Source organism: Xenopus tropicalis, chromosome 1, assembly GCF_000004195.4.
Source record: "Xenopus tropicalis strain Nigerian chromosome 1, UCB_Xtro_10.0, whole genome shotgun sequence".
Lineage (NCBI taxonomy): Eukaryota > Metazoa > Chordata > Amphibia > Anura > Pipidae > Xenopus > Xenopus tropicalis.
The window spans coordinates 78,784,134-78,804,821 of NC_030677.2; the positions used below are offsets into that span (position 1 = coordinate 78,784,134).

Below are 20,688 nucleotides of genomic sequence, written 5' to 3' on the forward strand. Positions count from 1 at the left end.
ACTAATCTCCCCGAGTTGCCTACCCCTGCCATCCCACCGGCGAACATGTAAGTCGCCGGCGGGATGGCAGACGCGGCGGCGCGATTTCGCGCAAATCGCCCCGCCGCGTCTGCCATCCCGCCGGCGACTTACATGTTCGCCGGTGGGATGGCAGGGGTAGGCAACTCGGGGAGATTAGTCGCCCGCGAACAGGGAGTTAAATCGCGGGCGACTAATCTCCCCCGTGTGCCAGAGCCCTTACATGCATACAGAGGTGCCATTGTGTCTGAACAGAAGTACTATCGTGCCAGAACAATATATTTTATGGTTGTTGGTTGTTGGCTCAGCTATAGCAAAAAAAAAATAAAAAAATCCACCACCCAAAGGGTTAAGTGTGTTCCCATTGGTAAATAGCCATTAGTACTGTGCGGGTCAGGAAAAACTCAACCCGCACCCAAGCCTAACCTGCAAAATGTTGCTGTTGTAGGGCCTGCACCCAACCGGTCTGCTCTGTTCACTGCTTCTACACGCACCTTAGGTACCAAGACAGGGAAACTTGGGGAGCAGAGGAAAAATGTACTTCCCCATCTGCACCCAACCTGAACCCACAACTGTCACCCAAATTTGAGCCATAATCAATCTGACCTAGCAGTAAGCCTGTGGATCTCACAGGTTGCAGGTCAACCCACACATCACTAATAGCTAAAATTAGAACGGCGGGTGTAGGCGCAGTCGGCTCGTTGAAACAGGCCCCAATCCAACTGTAAAATCAAACCTCATTTGTGCCCATACATGGGCCGATAAGCTGTTGAATCGGTCTAAAGGACCGATAACGGCAGCTAGAATCGGTCCGTGTATGGCAACCTTAAGGCCCAAACAACATAGCATTTTCTTATAGAAAGAAATTGCGTCACTGACCATCTAGCCTCATTGTTGATGCAACAGTGTGCCTTCAAAAGTAATGCTTTGCTTATAATATACACATTTACAGTTAAATTGAAAGTGGTTATCACAATCATTGGCCCAGCACTGTTGATTTTATGCATATTCTCATTCCTGTGGTTTCTGTGGTCTGTGTCCTAATGAAAACAAGCATTAGCATCTACTGGATAAACCTCTGTGTAATACAAACTTGTGTGACCTGCATATTTTTTGATTAAACTGCTGTTTAGAACATCATCTAAGTTGTTATTTTTAGTACTTTATCCTACAAGTTCAATCTGAATGTTAGTTTTAGATCATTGCATTTAAACGTACATCCAGTATCCAAAAGTTTGTTGGAAGAAGACTAGAATCAGAGCGTGTGATCAGCTTTTCACTATTCTCAACATTTCTGTAACTTTGGGCACATTCGCTCTTTCGCCTTGGCCATACCGAGCTGATGCAATTGTTTAGACCCAAACTAATATGTAAATCAGATTTCAGGCCTATGCAAGCCCTAAACCACATTTAGCTGTATTCCTGATGGGATTTTCAGGCAGGCATGTCCTGTGGACATGTGGACTGTCTGGCAACCCGACTGTAACTTCTCAATCTGTCAAAAGGACTACGTCATAAACTGGGAGGATTCAGCTTGTCGTTTGCTTCAAAGAGTTTCCCCTCCCTCGCTCCTCGCATTGTGAACTAGATAGCAGACAGGCTTGATCTTTCCATTGCCTGCCTGCTTCAAAGGGCTTCACTCCCTTTCTGCTCTTCGCACAACGAATTTAAACAGCTTTCCCGTGCCTGCCTGCTTCTAAGGGCTCTCCCTCTTCCCCCCCCCCCCCAGAAGGGGCATTGCAGGTTTGTGATTGGGCATATTTATTCACTTGGGAGGCATTTAAATTAAAACCCAGAAGAGGGGAACAAACATGGCTGCTCCGTGGGTCTGTAATTTGTGCTACCATAATTATGAAGCGAAAAAACTTTACAGATTTAGTTTATAAGGAATTTAAAGCTGATACAAATTAAAAAAAAATTTTTTAATTGGCTGTCAGTATCACTTTAAAATTATAATAGGTGTCAAGAAAGGTTTCAGATGTATATTTATTCTGGTTTGAGATTTAATAAGCAGCCCTGCAACAGAGCACTGATGAGAATGCCGAATAGAATATTGGGGTTTGTTGCCTAATAGACATTGACAGATTTGTGCCACATCATTAAATCTGTAAAATTTTCATCAAAGGTGATACTTTCCATACTTTAAAAAATTAAAGGTCAAATAGTAGTATGTGCTACTTTCATTATGTAACACACATGCGTATATAACTTAATGAAAGAATCATACTGTTGTACTGTACATCTTTTGGAAGCAGATTTTTGAAAATAGCTTACCGGGGCTGAGAGTAGTTAAATTCGTTCTTTGCAATTTAACTCATTCTTTTCACCTTGTCACATTTTGTAATATTAATTTCTTGTGGGATTTAAAAGGATGAAATTGCTTTTGTGCTATAAGTTTTTTCTTTTATTTCACATAAACAAAATATATGCCATTTAAAAATATGTAATAGCCTGCTATCCTGTTAATGTAGCAGCTCGGTTACAAAATCATTCAGGTCTTGAAGGTTTTTGGCACTTTATTCACAGCACTTTAGTCTTTACACTTTTTTTTTTTTAAACTGCAAAACTTTGAAAGCGTGGCTGTCTAGCACCACTTTTCGTAGTAACCTGTTGTAACCACAATGCCCAAAGCAAACATAGCAGAGATAATCAGAGGTGCTCTGTAAGGTAGGTATTACTACATGTCTCTCAGGCAACGCATTTCTTATACTTTACAGTGGAAAGTGGTTACAGGTGGAGAGGGGCATTTTAGCCACTGCTGTTTTACAGCTGATGGCAGCAGAAGTTAAAATGAACAAAACATTGGGCAGGCCATAACCATTCTGATTGCTGGAGTTTCTAAAGTCAGTGTGCTGTAATTCAAATGCAGGGGAATGAGAGGGGCTGTTGGTTTTCATTGCATACTCCACCTAGTGTACCAATTCAGAATATATTGGTAAATATTTATCCATGTAAGGTCTGATTTGGGTTTAAAGTATAAGAGTCCCTTTAAAGTAAATATTTGCATGGTATGCCACAAAAGGTCCAAAAATTGCATTCCTATTGATCTTTGCAAACACACTATTTTTATTTAGGGAGGAAGGAAGCTGGACTTAAATGTAATTGTATATTATGCTGAAATCCTTAATGCTAGTAATAATTAGATTGTTCTGTTGGCTTTTTCGGCTATTTTTTTGTTTAATGACTAAATAACGCGCTAGAAAAAAAATGCACAAAACAAAATGTAATAAATACATATCATAAACCATTAATAAAAGAACTACTTTAGTCTGTCATTTAAATTAGTTTGAATGTGAACTACCCCTGTTACAGAACACTGCCATACATAGGTATGGGAATTATCCCAAAACTGGAAGAATGGTAATGGGTAAAAAAAAAAAAAATGAAATATGAAAAAAAATTCACTGGCTTTGACATTGACATTTTCCTTTTACAATTTGCAGTGTTTTTTCAATATACCATTGTATATTCTAGGGATAATATGTCTGTAGTACAGCATTAATTAGGTACTCATTCAATAATATATCCAAAATATTATCATGTGTGTTCCCCTTACTATTAATAATGGAACCACACTAAGGGGCAGATTTATCAAAATGCAAGTTCAGAGCTTAATACATATAAACTCACCCATGTTCTATTCATTCCTATGGGATTTTTAGAAGTGTATTTATCAATGGGTGAAAGTTAGAACTCATGATTTGATAAATACACTTCTAAAGATCCCATAGAAATGAATAGAATGTGGGTGAGTTTTTATGTATTAAGCTCTAAAGTCACATTTAATAAATCTGCCCCTTAGTGATTCATTATTCAGAGTGAATAGTGCCTTTTTTGCCATTAGTAAATGAGGCTAAAGGTCCCCATACACGGGCCGACTATAGCTGCCGATATTGGTCCCTTGAACGGATTCGGCAGCTAATCGGCCCGTGTATGGGCAGAACAGAGCAGCCTGGCCTGAAATTGGCCAGATCTCGATCGGCCAGGTTAGAAAATCCAGTCGGATTGGGGACCGCATTGGCTCGTTGATGCGGTCCCCTAACCGACTGCCCCATAACCACAAATGTAATCCGATCGTTTGGCCCCAGGGCCAAACGATCGGATTATTTTTTTTTTTTTAAGTTTCTTGCTACCCGATATCGCCCACCCATAGGTGGGGATATCGGGTGAAGATCCGCTCGCTTGGCGACATCGCCAAACGAGCGGATCTTATAGTGTTTGGGCACCTTTAATGTTGTCTCTTTATGCATTTCTCGTTCACTCTTTGGAATTTTTTTCAACCTAATTCCATTCTGCATGTGTGCCCCTCTGGCATCAGTCTGGCAACAGAAACATCTCAGTAGTATTGTGGTGAAAAAATCTGCTAAAAAGTAATAATACTTAATAATAAGTAAATGATTTTGTATCTGCTACAGCATTGGTGCAGGCTCAGTGGTACATTAAAGGTGGCCATACACGTACCAATTATGATCCTGCGGCCACTGGCCGTCTCGTCGATCCACTATACACTCAGTGAATATCTTATGAAACAAGGTTTTGTACAATAATATCGGTGCGTGTATGGCCATCTAAAGAAAAAGACCAGTATAATATTTTAAGAATTCGTTCCCTTCTTCACTTTAACTATCTGGTACTGCTGAGATACTTGTGTATTGGTGAATGGTTTAAATAGTGTTTTGTTAATTTACCAGCAGGTGGCATTCTTTTCTTTGATTTTTTTTAATCTGTCTTTTCACAGTTCACTCTCTGTACACTATGTAATCTGCAAATCTGGAAGGAAAATAATAAAAAAACAAAAAAAAACACGTGTGTGTAAATATATATTTGATTGCAAATAAAATGTGTTTGTACAAGGTGGGATATCTGAAACCTAAATTTCTCACTGTGGCCTCATACTGTACAACTGTAATATTTTTGGGCTGTCTGTAGCGCAATAGTAATGACTTGGGACTTCTACAACTCTACTGGCATTTATTCACATATCCATTCTGTTTTGCTTTGCAGTTCTCAAGATGATGAACGTCCCATGTCACCCTTTTACGTGAGGTGAGTTACAAAGCATTCAAAATGTTTGAAAGCGCTTCACTTAAATGTATAGAAAGAGACATATTTTTTTTCTTTTAAAGTTCCTAAGTACTAGCACTTATAGTCCAACAGAGGTGCTAGCATAAAATGGAGTTCAGTATATACAATATAGAAAAACCGCTAACTGCTGCACTTTACAGACTTTATTGTGGAGCTATAAGCTCAATTCCTTTGTCAAGCATGTCCTGTTAGTATTACAATTCACAGTTAATTAACTAATACAGAAGGCTTGATCACTTGGGGTGTACAATCCCTTAACGCTTCATTCTTACCCCAAACCTGTTACTAACTTCCTTTACTACATGCCACCAGTCTTTGTCATGTGTCTGGACTTAAACGGGGCCCTAGTGCTAATCAACATGATGTGTGAAGTGAGCGTCACCTTGCACGTTAATAAGATGCACACGCCACATATCCACCCACAGCCAGTCCGCTCCTTTCACCATCTTTGACAATGATAACCCATGCAGTGAGCAGAAGATATCGCATTATGCAATCTACATGCCATAAAAGAGCTTCATTATTTTACGTATCAGTGCTGCCCAACTTCTGGCCTACGCGCTAGAGGGCAGATAATGGAAGCAAGTTTTGACCACTCCCCCTTTTTAAACCGCACCTGCTTCAAACCATACCCATGTTATGACAAGAGCTTTTAAGACCATACCCACATTAATGGTGGTAGCTCAGCAAAAACCCAAATGGTTGGTGCTCACTGTAGGGATATCACCCTTCATTCATGAAAGAAGTTTATGTCATATTAAGACATACCCCTAAATCCATATGCCTCCTCCTCCCCTGTGGATAGCACAGCTTATAATTACACACCTTAGGGACCATATAATGACTATTTCCAAATGCTAACAAACTCTCAGAACAAACCTTTCCCAGTTTACTTCCAGCATATTACAGGCAAGAGGTATGGCACACAGGCAGCATAGGACAGGCAAGAGGTATGGCACACACAGGCAGCATAAGGCAGGCAAGAGTATGGCACACACAGCCAACATAGGTAAGGCAATATAAGGGCATAATTAGTGTTTTAGTAGTTACTTGTAAAAGAAAGGGTCGTATCTTGGCAGTATTGCAGAGGAATAAGCAGCAGGTTTTGGCAGAGGTATTAAAATAAAAACCACTTGGTTAATGATGACCACTGGGGTATGTCTAACATTGGCATCTCTAAGTGATTTTAACTTTTCTTCTCCTTCAAATAATTACTGAAAGGTCAGACTGTTCTGCTACGTCATATTATTAGGTAATTCTACATCACTATAGAAACCTTTGATCTGTGTGTAATGCAAACATGCTTGTAAGGAACATAATTTCTTGTTTTTAACTATGCCCTTCAAGTAATCATTAACATTATGGGTTTGAATGTGCTGAGAAAAAACACATAGTGTGCGTAATCCTGGAAGAAATCGTCCACAATATGCTAGGTTTTATTTGTTTATACATGTTACACACATAATTGTCTCTTCTGATGTAATCGTCCAGGCAGAACATTCATTATTAAGCAAAGGTAAACCTTGAAAATATGCAGGGATGTTTGGTAGAATTAAGGCTAAATAGATCCTCTGACATCCATAAACACAACAGAAAGCATCAGAGCTTGTTTTTTTCTTCTTCCAGTGCCAAACAAGCTTCACTGATTATCTTTCTCTGCTGTTAGAAAATATGTGCAGCAGCCTGCAGGATGCCTCTTAGCAAGTGTATATGTGTATTTCTCAGTTCATAAAAGCTCTCTTTTTATAGAAGGTGTTGGTAAATGCATATCATTTTATTTCTCTGCAAATATGTTGAATTTCATTTTGTTTTCTTGCTGATTAGAAATTGGTGATCCCCCAAATGTGAGAGATGGTTGGGTTGAAAATTGATTTCAGTTGCCAAAGAGTTTTCTCTTATATGTGATGAGATAGTTAAAAATATTGCCCGCATGCATTATCCAGAATATGTTAAAATGTTTCCTTACAGAAAAATCGTGTATAAGGTCTTCTGTGACAGAACTTTAGCCTACATTTGTCAAACATAGTAGCCCTTCTAGCTTGTTGGCCAATTTTTTTCAATAGGCAGCGATAAAACACTGCTACCTGTTTTGATTTGTGCTGCAAGTAGAATATTTATTCTGAACTGGATTAGCTTTTAAATGCTTCTTCCAGAAATGCCAGGCCCCAATGAGATGATCTGCTTGATGCGAGGTGGGCATGTACTTATATTGTTGCTGCAGATTGCCCTCATAGAGTATACGTCCAGCAAATTAGAAATAATTATTTTAGAAATCCCATGGTATTTTTCCATGAGTGAATGCAATAAAAAAGCACTTAGACTTGTTCTGGTTAAACTAATAAAGTGCAACGGACGGTGACTTATTAATCCTAAATATGTTTATTTTACTAAATGACCTTTAATTATATAGGCTGCTGTCTATTTGTTTAATCATTCATATGGTTTACTGACTTCCCGGCTCTGTCACTGCTGCTGAATAAAGCTGCACTGCACCCCCCCATACATTGTCGTAAAATTCAGCAGGGTTGGCAGCCACATTGTTAGACTGCATAGCATCCTGTGTCAGGTACCCTGGTGCCATAGCAACTGCAGAGGAAGCCACGGCCAGCTACAACAATGCATTACAAAATAATTAAGAGGGTAATCTCATTATAAAGTAGCACACCATTTTTACTTAAATTGACCTTAAGCATTTTGCATATCAAGACTATACAATAATTTCAGTTTGTTTTAGATGAAACTGTACTCTGTTACGTACTGTGGTGTCCTGAGGCTATTCTGAGTATCCCAATACATAACCAGGAGCAGTTCTGATTCTGTTGTACAGAGTTGTGGAAAGTAATGTTCAGTACAGTAGTTCTTAAGTGGACCAGATAGTTAGTTTTACAAATACTGACTAATCTCTATGGCACTAGGGTGATACAGTATAACAGTACGGTTATAGTGCCGCATATGGCATAGCCTTGGCTTCGTGTTGTACCAGAATTGTTTGAATGTTTTAATTGTTTTTGATTGATATTGGTTTAACTGTAAACCTGTATGCATCTTAAAGGGGTAGCTCACCTTTAAGTTAACTTTTAGTATAATGGGCAACTCTAAGCAACTTTTCAGTTGGTCTTCATTACTTATTTCTTTATAGTCTTTGAATAATTTGCCTTCCTCTTTAGACTCTTTCTAGCTTTCAAATGGGGGTTACTGACCCCAGCAACCACAAAACCACTGCTCTGTGAGGCTTAAATTGTATCGTTATTGTTACTTTTTATAACTTATCTTTCTGTTTAGGTCCTGTCCCATTAATTTTTCAGTCTCTCATTCAAACCACTCACTGGTTGCTAAGGTAATTTGTAAACTAGCAACCAGATAGCTGCTGAAGTGGAGAGCTGCAGAACAAAAATTAAAATAACTTTATTACAGATAATAAAGAATGAAGACCTATTGCAGATTGTCTTGGAATAGCACTCTCTTCACCATGCTAAAAGTTTACTTAAAGGTGAACAACCTCTTTAACGAACCTGGTTTTATTCATGTTGTTATCTTTGAAAAACTATGTGCTTCAGAGTCACTTAAAGGAGAAGGAAAGTCATTTTGGCATTTTACTGCCAATAGATTTGCCACATTAGTGCCACCAAGAACAATATATTTATTTTGCAGAAACCATTACCATACCTGAGTAAACCGCTTTAGATGCTTTCTGTTTGCTTAAGATAATAGCTGCCATTTTAAGTAGCTTCCTTCCTGCAGTCTAGCAGTTATAGCTCAGATCACACATTCCTAAGGGGGGGGAGTTCTTAACATTCTCATGGGAGGAGGAGCAGGAGAGGGGAGGGGGGAGCAGGAGAGAGGAGAGAACTGTGCAGACTCTGGCCACAGGAATTAAAGGATATTTCTGAGAGAGGAAGTCAGACACCTGAACGTCAAGTTTACAAAAAAAGAGACAAGAAATCCTATGTTTCTTTTAGTATAGGACTCAGTGCAGCATTACTGTAAGTGCTTTTACATAAACCTTTCTGATAAATCTTGCGTAGTTTTTACCTTTCCTTCTCCTTTCAGAGGGCTTAATTGATTGCGGCTATGGAGTTGTGGTTTAAAAGAATACTAGAGTTCATGGCAGGTGTTGTCCTATTTGGGTAACTGTTGTGTTTTGAGAGGTTTTTTGTTGCATTTTCTATTGGTGTAAATGACTTGTGTGAGTCTGTTTTCTCCCTTTAGTAAATGTAATAGTTAATACTTTGTACTGGTTTTTCCTTTTTTGGCAAAGTACCCTTTTAGTTGTGTTTTTGTACAAGTTTGGTGAGCAAGATTTGCAGGAGAGGACTAGATGGAGAAGGGCAGGGGAGTGTAGACTTGCTGCCCAAAGTTAGAAAACTGGTGTTTTTCCAGACCTTACTAAATGACTATTCTCTCTTTATTACTTCAGTAGTGGATAATTAACAGTAGCTAATGTAGCACTGTGTACCTGAGGTAGCGATAGAATTACTTTTACTTTATTGGCTTCTGAAGGAGTAGTTCCTGTCTTGTTATAAGTTATAAAAATGTGTTGACCATTCACTCAGTAAAGAGTTGCTGAAACTTTTGTTGCAAAGTATTGTTTCCTTTGTATCCCTAAATTCCATTTGCTTATGGGTACAACTTGATATTGAGACTGGCTTCTGGGGCCTTCTGTCATCAATAGCTAAGGAATCACCCACTTCACAGCTTCACATGAAGAAATATGAGTGGTGAGTAAGCAGTTGTGTTGTACTTTAATTATAACTTCTGCATTTACGAAAATATTGATTTTCAGTTTGGATAATATATTTGTTCAATGTTATAATTGTTTACTTTTAATACGTACGTGATCTATGTAGATTCTTAGGCAGGTAAAGCAAACATGCATAGAATAGCTGAGTGTATTTATGCATGTGTTTTTGTTTTGTTTTGTATTTTTAAATGGGCATTGGGACATTGCTGAAAAAGGTTTTACAGGGTATCACTTTCTTCTTAGCACTCCAGATAAGAGTGCTGTAAGGTGTTGGCAGACTAGTGTTAATTAACTATGATAATGTATATCTTATCACTATGGCAAGTGTTTATTATAACTGATTATTTTATCTTTTCTGAAAATATGCCTATATCAACGAATACTATCAGCACATAGCTAAACGAATGAGAAAAGTACTGTAAGGGCTGTCACGTACAGTAGGGGAGAGATCCAAAGATATTGCGTTTGGACCTTGTACCCAGTTCTGCTACTGGAAATGAAAATGGATATTTAATCTGACAGAAAAGACAGCGTCTGTAAAATGAACTAAATAAACCGTGAAGCTAATGCAGGCTTTTAATGTATTCATCTAAACATACTGTCAGCATTTACATTGTAACAAAAGAGCATTAAGTCTTTCGTTCCCTGTAAGATGTTTTGTTATTTAAAAACAAATCTTTAATGAAACTAAACATTTAATAAAAGAATGCACCCTGTTTCCATTTCTATTTTACAGACATTAGCCAGTAAATCACAAGATCATCTTTTACTGTGCGCTCAGAACATCCATTCGGTGTATATATTTGGATGCTTCCTACTGTTTACTGCTTTTAAGATATTTTCAATTGATTGATCATCACATAACAGTAGTAATAGTTCTCATAATATCCCCCTATTTTATTTTAGGATAGTAAAAAGGGTATGTTTTGTGTGCATAATAAACTGTTGGCATTCTGGGCTGTCAGAGGCAAGCAGATTACTCAAAGCTCTAACTGCAGCTTCACTTTTCAAGTTTAAAGGACATGTAAGCCCTATATTTTTCCTACCATGTATATAAGTTGGGCATATCTCCCCCACCCAAACCACACCATTTGTATTGCATATATATCCCCTCCGTTCGCCAGCACTATCACATTTTCCTAAAACATATAGCTTTCACCTGGCTACTACAGATTACTCCATGACCTGGATGAATGAAAATCTTCACAAACTTAGTGACATTTACATTTGCAAACAACACACGTGAGCTGTAAAATTCATGCAATGAAGAATGCAGGCTTAAGGTGGCCAAACTCCTTCAGATTGTAGTCTTTCGAAAGACGTTCAGATATCAGACGTACATTTAAATGCAAGGATCTAAAACTAACATTCAGACTGAAACTGTAGGATAAACATTTAAAATACAAATCGGAGGATGTTCTGAACATGAAATAGTTGGCAGACACCAATTGTACAAGTGACTTCCATTGTAGGTCCCGCAAGGATATTGTCCGATACACAATACACGCGCTGATTGTATTGTTATCCGACTGAAATTTTCTAACCTGGCCGATCAACTAAACTATCAGTTGCCATGGTTCAAAAATTATCGGAGGTCCGAAAGGTTTTGTATGATTTTATCAGTGCCTGTATTGTCAGAACTTGCTGAGGTTAGGAGAAAAAACATGTTTGTCTTGCAGAGTGCACAGCTAATGCAGAGTTTTTATGGAAACCAGCAGTGCCATCTCCTTATTGACTGCTAGACTGGAGAGTGTGTTTGGTAACCTGAGTTGATAAGAACTGAGCATGCTCAGATAGCCAAGAGCCAAAGTCAGTTCCTAATGAAAATAAACAGAGAAGGGATCCTTAACTTTTTTCATTATTATTTTCAAGTATTTATATAAAACCACAAATCCTGACCAATATGGAAGGGAAAGTGGGCCTTTCCATTCAGAGTGCTGGGCACTGTATTGGCTTATTGGTTATGTGATATTAAAAAAAAAAAAACACATTTTGTGCTTAAATCCCTTGTGTTATTTGTACTGCAACAAGTTTTTTTTCAGCATTTCATTTGAAGCTATCATCCATACAGCAGAAAGGCTTGCATACAAAACGAGTTGATGAGATGTGTGTGCGTAAAGTGGATTATGTTTTCTTGAGAGAGGATCAGATTTTAATCCACTTTTGGTGATGCAAGTCTCCAGAAACCAGGGGAAGTAAACAGAGCTGTTTCCTCTCTTACAGCCATTGAAATGCTGAGTCTGACAGAACTATCACTTAATTCATGCTTCTTGTTTTTTCCCCCCTGTTTTTTACACAGTGGTCACGTGGCTCAAGTCAACGTTCCTGCTGACCGAGAGTAAGTCTTAAACATTGTTTATCTTATTAGATGGCCTGAAAGATGAATATATATGTACAGGTATAGGATCTGTTATCCAGAATGTTCGGGACCTGGGTTTTTCCAGATAAGGATTATTTCCATAATTTAGCTCGGCATACTTCAAATCTGTTAAAAAAAGAATTTAAAAGTTAAATAAGACCAAGTAAATGGTACTATTTTAAAATATGTTTAACATGTTTTAAATTTTCTTCTATAAGTCTATAGGAGATGACCTTCCTGTAATTCAGAACTTTTCCAGATAATGGATCCTATGACTGTTTTTGTCTTCCTTTTATTTGAAGCATTAAGACAAGGCTATTATTACAAACAGAATATTCTTTTACCAAGAATTTATATTTATGGTTATAAGTGGACACTTAGCTACTAGTAGCAGCTACTTTTTCATGGCTACTAAACGCCAGAAAATACCCTGCGAATTGCCTCTGCTAAAACACACGTATAGACAATTATAACATTAGAAGCTATAACTGACATGTTAAGAAGCGCCAGTCAGGTTGGCAGGTTTTAAGAACTTCAAGTGTAAATAACTTACAACAGCAGCCCTATCAGTGAAGCGATCAACATAACCTATAGTTAAATTTTAATGTACATTAATATTTCGAAGTGTAGTTTTTTAGTGGCAGTATTACTTTAAGCCAGGGGCGTGAAACTCAATCACATAAGGGGGCCGAAATCTAAAACACATGCTAAGTCGCGGGCCAAATTATTTATTAATAAACTTAGTAAGATACTAAGGGGTATATTTATCACAATGTGTAAAAAGTGGATTTAGACATTACCGGTGATGTTGCTCATAGCAGCCAATAGATGCTTTGCTACTGTTGAAGGAAAATGGAAATTGATCAGGCTGGATGGTCAGACACACTCACCAAGGGCCACATAAAACAGCCAGGTGGGCCGGATTTGGCCCCCGGGCCTTGTTTTTGACATATATGCTTTAAGCACAAGGTATTGTCTGATTAGGTTTTATTAATAATAGTAAATCAAACACTAGAATTTGGATAAACATTACACTATGGGCAATGTAATTGCCTCTTTTCTGAGCCCTGTAAGATAATAGGTTTTTGAATGATAGAGTTATAGATGTTTATATATTTCTTAATTATATTTTGCTATAATGCAGTTTTTGTAGTACAGGTATGGGACCTGTTATCTGGAAACCCATTATCCAGAAAGTTCCAAATTACAAAAAGACCATCTCCCATAGACTCCATTATAAGCAAATAATTTTGATTTTTGAAAATGATTTCCTTTTTCTCTGTAATAATAAAACAGAATCTTGTGCTTGATCCTAACAAATATATAATGAATCCTTATTGGAGGCAAAACAAGCCTATTGGGTTTATTCAACATTTAAATTATTTTTAGCAGACTTAAGGTATGGAGATCCAAATTACGGAAAGATCCCTTTTCCGAAAAACCCCAGGTCCCGAGCATTCTGGATAACAGGTCCCATACATGTATTGTTTTGCTAATTCATTTGCATTACATTTTTTATATTTTGTGTGGCTTTGTAAGGATGCTCAAGTACAAAGTAAGGGACATTATTATATAAATATTATTCTGTATGAATAGGAAACTTGGCATAGGGATACATTTCAGTTTGTCTATTGGAACCTTAGAAGCAAAGCGTACTATCCTCAAAGTAGCTAGAGGAAAGGCTGTGTTGGGTATTAAAGGAGAAGAAAAGGCTAAGTCACTGGGGGTGCCAAAATGTTAGGCACCCCCCAGTGAATTTAATCGCTTACCTTTTACCCCGGGCTGGTGCTCTTGTGATAAGAAAGCAGCACCAGCCCCGGGGTACCTTGCAAGTGAGTGTCTCCTCTTCTGTCTTCAAGCGTTTCCGCATGCGCAGTAGAGTGAAAAGCGGAACTTTAACAAAAAAAGTAGGCTCTTTCTTTCTACTGCGCAAACGCAGGCCCCGGGATACAGAAGACAAAAGGAAGAGGAAACACTCGCTGCAGGTACCCTGGGCTGGTGCAGATTTCTCTTAACAGGAGCACTGTCTAACATTTGGCACCCCCCAGTGATTTTTACCTTTCCTTCTCCATTAAATGTTGCATCATTTATGTCTAATTTTGTGCATTGGATAGTACTGACAGTGAGCAGCCGACAGGTAATATGCACCTGTTTTTGAGATGAGTACATGAGTGATTATTGACTTATTATTAATCTGTATCTTTGGCTATCATTGCAGAACATTAACATATTAAAAGAACGGTAACACCAAAAAATGTACATTTTCAAAGTAAATGAAATATAATGTACTATTACCCTACACTGGTAAAAGCTGTGTGTTTGCTCTAGTAGCCATGGGGGCAGCCATTCAAGCTGGAAAAAAGGAGAAAAGGCACAGGTTATATAGCCGATAACTTCTGTAGAATACAATAGTGTTATCTGCTATGTGACTATGCTGTTTCTCCTTTGAATGGCTTCCCCCGTCGCTACACAGCAGCATTTTTTATATAGCCTGTAGTAGTGTTTCTGAGGCAAACACACCAGATATTCTAATTACTTTTTAATACACTTTAATTTTTTGGTGTAACTGCTCCTTTAAAAGAGACATGTATGGTCACTGTATGTGTTTCAAATGAGGAGTAGGTGTATTCTAACAGTCTCTGCCAGAATCGCAGTAGGAGGGAGGATAGCCAACCACAGCATGCAGTGACCCAAGCAAAGACTTCAGTTCCCTATCAGTGCAGTTTGCTGAGTGCTGATGGGTCCCCTGCGCAGCCTGGATAAGGAGGCAGCAGGAAGTGGCACAGATGGGAGGGATTAGTAGGGTTTTTAAGACATTTTTAATAAATCAGCCTGAAACACTTTGCCTCTATATATGAGAATATAATGCTCTGTGTGTATATGTTATCCTCTTTTTCTATTTAACACAATTTTCTATAAAATGAATCTGAAAATACAATTTTGAATACATTTTTATATTTCACATACAAGCAACTATTGCTTGCTGCTTTATTTGGCTATGAAGTCTAGTTATCTTGTTTTTTTTAACAGCCTGTTCTACACAATTAATTATCTGAATATGTTGAGCCATTAAAATAAACCATTATAAAATGCTTTATGCATGTGGGAGGTAAATTCTGTTACTTTGCTAGGCATAGCTTTGGTTTCGAGTGCATTGTCCCTGAACTGTTACTTATTTGTGTTTTTCCTTGAGCCATTATGGATATGCATCACACACATCATAAATTTCACAGTTTTTGTTAAACTTATTTTTTTTTTTTTTTTTTTTTTCCTTTGGCCAACAGACTTCTGGAGAGGACTATTAGAACAGCAGTGGAACAGCATCTATTTGATGTTCTTGGTGGAGGAACCCAAAGTTCTGAGGAATCTGAGTCTGGTACATCATCGCCATCTACCAGCTCGTCTGCCAGGCAGAGGAGGAGACATTTGAAAGAACAAGATGAGATCCGGAAAAAACCCAGAGACATGTAAGCAAAACAGTTAAAGCACATAGGAGTTATTGAACTGTAGAGGCTAAACACATTTGCCTGGTGCATTTTGTAAATAGTGATGTCCAAAATGAAGAAGAAAAAAATAAAGTGTCATTTTCCTTTCTAATATTTTATCTTATCATGCTAAAAAATAGTGTATTAAAATAGGGATTCAACACAGTTTAGGCAGGTTTTCATGGGCAGTATTGTTGTCCATATACACTAGTGTGCGGGAACAGATGGATATGGTTGTAGCTTACCTGCACATGCTTAATAGTCATATAATGGACATTATACATACTGGTTTTTGATGGAGGTTTCTATTTTTTTTTTTTTTTGCTGAGCAACAAAAATATTCCCTCCACACAGGGCTATGGTGTTCCTTTTAAAGGCATACTGTTTTAACCCTCTTTTATTAGTACAGCTATACCATCCAGGAACTGACTTCCTCCTTGGAAGTTTAGGCTGGCTGTTAAAGCACCAAAAATATAAAGATATTTGGGAAAAACAACATTCAAGATATTGGATCCTAGGTTTGGCTGTATCACGTTATTGATCAGTTGCTCTAACACAATATACAACAAAATAAAATGTTTTGTATTATATCCATGTCCTTTTTCTGTTTTATTTTGATGCAGAGTGCACACGGACTGTCACCTCACAGCATCTATGTGGTCCCTGATAGGTTGCGATGGTAACATGTAATAACATGTTTGTTTTTCAGGGAAATAATTAACAAGGAAAACATCCCCTCAGGTTGTGGAAGCTTTGATGCTTGTGGCCTTGCACAAGAAGCAGAGAAACTCCAGGAAACCTGTTCTGGGTACACTGAGGAAAGGAGCAAGCCAAAGAGGCAGAAATCAAGCAGCAAGCTTTCTGAGCTCAATGAAAATCAAGATAGCCCACTGGTAAGTATGGCAGCTGCGGATGTAAATGCATAAATCTTTCTAAAAGCCCTAATGCCATTTTTGAGACTTGCTTGGTTTTACATCCACATGTATTGGAATGTGCTCTGTTGCAGGAATGTCAAATGCTTTATTCTAGAACTATAATTTCAGTTGTGTATTTAAGTGCCTGATGTGCAGTCTTTAACTTTGTAGAAAATTGTTGCACAGAATATGCTTCTGATAATGGGTTGCTTTTTATTAGCCTTTGGTGTAACTGACAGCAGTGAGGTCCTTGTCACTTTAAAGATACATATGCTGCTAGCTGTGGGTGTAAATACAAAAAAATGTGCAGCTGGTAGATGGTAAGAAACCACGCAGTTTGACAGCATGCTGTTTCAGAAGGCAATTACTTTTCCTCTTGAATAATTTGTATTTGTAGCCAGAGTTCAAGCAAGGATTGAATTTTTACCTGTGTCGGTTTTAGATTTTGTAAGACATGCCTAGCACAGAATATAATTCTTGTAAGGCCCTCTATGGTTATTGCCTTGAAATATATACTGTGCTAGCATGGAAAGGTAGAGTTACTGTGGGAAACAGATATGATATTCAGATAATTCATTATACGTCATGACTTGGCAGAACCGTAGGAATTACTTTTTGCTCTTTTGACACTTTTCTTCCCTGTTATTTGTTGCTGGGCTTTAGGCAAAGCAAACATTTCCAGAATAGTATGACAAGTACCAACTGGATTTCTAGGTCAAAAAGATACCTGCTGTGTCTCTACATTCATTCTGTCATTCCCTAGTAGTGTGTAGCACCAGTAAGATAATACAAAACTGACAACAGAACATTAGAATGGGGTTAGCATCATCGTGTTATAGATTGTCTTCTGAGCTTTAGCTCTAGTAAGCAATGTTACTATTAACATTGCTTACTAGAGCTAAAGATCAGAAGACACAAACTGTGGGCGTTATTGCTGAATGCTAGAATTGTTTGTATATTATTGAATATTTGACATTCTAAAACATTCTCTCTTTTGTTTTATTTAAATGTTATACTGTGCATTGTGCCTCTCTGATTTGTTATATCTCAATTTGTGTTCCTTTAGTGCCTGTGTGAATATTTGGAATAAATATAACCACAATTATAGGACACTATCATATATAGCTTATAATTTGTGCATTTTACTTTCTTTTGCAGAGCGCAGAAAACTTTGTTACATCAAGAAGTGTAGACATACAAGAGCTTACTGGCATGGAAGTACTGGCAGAAGCAAGGTCATTTTTGTTGTATTTTTTATAATTAAAACTGTGTTCCTAAAAGGGGTACACCAAAACATGCCAAATGTCTCTGAAATATATTTGGTGGCAGATTTTCTTGCAGTCATACAAAGTCCTTGTGTTTATATGTTGACATCATCTGAGTGAAATGGGGTAACTGTCCATCATTTAATGGGTAATTGTAGCCAGTTACTAGGGATGCACTGAATCCCAGCTGTTTTGCAGGATAAAGATTTATGTTGAATTCTTAGGGCTTGTTTTGCACATGACAATCTGCCTGATCTACCCCCTTGAGTGAGCAATAAAAGGAACTGAAACAGCCTGTCAGTGCTCATACAAGACAGATTTTGGCCTGAAAACACTTAACAGTGCAATTTCTGCCATGTGGATGCAACTCTGGATCTAGTGTATCCACACCTGTTAGGTAATTGACAAGCTGTCTTACAGGAAAAACTATATGTTTAGAACAAATATTTAACCAGCACGTAATTTAATAACTGTTAAAACACAGCGCTGTCCATTCCTTGACTGATGCAACCTAGCATGTATGTGTTTTGCCCTTGGATTGTATGTGTTTGCAAACTCCCTCATATGTGCCAGCTGGAGGACTTTAAAATGGCATTTTCTTCTATATGGGACAATTCATTGGCACATGCTTCTATTAAAGTGTATGTTTCAGAAAAAGGATTTTTATTAAATTTATAGGCTGTTTTGAGATTATATTTTAGACACTTGCTATGTTCAGGGATATAGTTTCATAGTTTCCCTTATTTCTATATTTTATATCAACATCCAGTGGCCAGGTTACTGGAGCTGGCTAAACTGTGTGTGGCCAGATACCATGCCATCTGATCCATTTGAATTGCAGAAATTGGCTCTCGCTTGGCCAGCTTTAATATTTAGAATTCCTGATTAATTTGTCTCTGTTTATCAATCTATCACCTCATTTACATTGCAGTATCTTATAAATGCCAAAGTCCATCTAAATATAACTTCATTTCCTGCCCCCCCCCGCCTTTTTTTTTTGTCTCCTAGTAGCAAAGAAATGGACAGTGATCAAGAATATTCAAGGATATCCCCGGTAAGCCATTACCTATTTGCCGCATTTTGAATTATGTGCAGAAAATTATTATATTGCTCGTTTTTGTAATCCCCTCAGTAATGTTTGTGAATTGTGCAGTTCTACAAGAAATCCTGCAAGAAACTTCAAAAGAACCTTTCCCATCTTTTGTTCTCTTTATTTGGTCCAATCTTAAGGGGCCTATTTACTAAGGTTTTCTGAGAAAAGTTAGATTTTTTTTAATATTTTTAATTTTTAATAATTTTTTCAAGATTTACATGTGTTTTTTGGTAGTATACGTTTCGTTTCTTGAAAAACCGCACCCACTTCAAACCACACCCATGTTATCACAAGACCATGCCCACATTAATGGTGGTAACGCAGCAAAAACCCAAATGGTTGGTGCTCACTGCTCCAACTACTAACAAACTCCCAGAATTAACCTCTGCCAGGTTCACCTCCTACAGGCAGCATAGGGCAGACAGAGTATGGCACACACAGGCAGGGTAGGGCAGGCAGAGTATGGCACACACAGGCAGGGTAGGGCAGGCAGAGTATGGCACACACAGGCAGTACTCTGCCTGCCCTATGCTGCCTGTGTGTGCTATACGCTGCCTGTGTGTGAGTCATACTATGCCTGCCCTATGCTGCTTGTATGTGCTATACTTTGCCCTATGCTTCCTGTGTGTGCGTCATACTATGCCTGCCCTATGCTGCCTGTATGTGCCATACTCTACCTGCCCTTAGCTGCCTGTGCATGCCATACTCTACCTGCCCTTAGCTGCCTGTGTGTGCCCTAATTTACCTGCCCTTAGCTGCCTGTGTGTGCCATACTCTGCCTGCCCTATGCTGCCTGTGTGTGCCACACTCTACACACTCTACCTCTCCTATGCTGCCTGTGTGTGCCATACATAGTACAAACAGTGACACAATGGTGAGGTGTTAAGAACTGAACAATGTGGGTGATTACAGTCTGAGCCCTGGGGGGGGGGGCACGGGCCGGCAGTTGGACAGCACTGAAGTACTCTCCTGAGACAATTTGCAATTGGTCTTCCTTTTTTATTATTTCTGTGTTTTTTTTAATTATTTGGCTTTCTGTTCAGCAGCTCTCCAGTTTGGAATTTCAACAGTTGCTAGGGTCCAGTTTATCCTAGCAACCATGCAGTGGTTTGTAAAAGAGATAGAAATATGAATAGAAGAGGCCCTAAATAGAAGGATAAATAATACAAAGTAAATAGTTTTTGGCTGCTGGGGTCAGTGACCCCCATTTGAGAGTTAGAAAGAGTCAGAAGAGGAAGGCAAATAATTAAAAATCTATAAAATTTTTAAAAAATTAAGACTGATTGAAAACTTGCTAAGAATAGGCCATTCTATACCATACTAAAATTTAACCTGAAGGTGAACCACCCCTTTAATAGAGGCTTGGGAAGATAGGTGTTAGGTTCCAATTGTGCAAATATATTTGTTATTGTGCAGATTCTAGGTGCACTGCTCTGTTTCCTGATGCATATCCAAGAAACAGCATCAAATAAATGGAATCTATTTTTTAATATCTTGTAAAAATCCTGTACTGAATGTTAGAATAATTTTGATCTTATATACAACTCTGAGGGGCAGATTTACTTAAACTCATTCTCGTTTCTCACATTTTTATTTTTAAAAATTCGACTAAACTCATTTCCATGAATGTCTGACATTTACTAAATAATCTGAAGGGTAAAAAACTCAGCATCAAAAAAGAAGGATCTTTCAGGAAAGGGACATCTGCCAGTCGACTGATATCCGCAG

The 20,688-nt window shown here is 38.1% G+C and overlaps 1 protein-coding gene across 10 annotated transcripts in view; it reads left to right on the plus strand.

The window, feature by feature from the left end:
• The window catches only part of fam13a (family with sequence similarity 13 member A), a 126,978-nt gene that overhangs the window by 82,026 nt on the left and 24,264 nt on the right, over positions 1–20,688 (plus strand). For 9 of the 10 annotated variants that reach the window (XM_031903208.1, XM_031903198.1, XM_031903205.1 and 6 more), the window contains 6 exons: positions 5,023–5,064; positions 12,144–12,182; positions 15,488–15,670; positions 16,398–16,581; positions 17,761–17,837; positions 18,876–18,921. In XM_031903208.1, coding sequence (XP_031759068.1) covers positions 5,023–5,064; positions 12,144–12,182; positions 15,488–15,670; positions 16,398–16,581; positions 17,761–17,837; positions 18,876–18,921 — 571 coding nt within the window. The remainder of the gene's footprint in view (positions 1–5,022; positions 5,065–12,143; positions 12,183–15,487; positions 15,671–16,397; positions 16,582–17,760; positions 17,838–18,875; positions 18,922–20,688) is intronic. The other variant, XM_031903202.1, reaches the window with a different exon arrangement.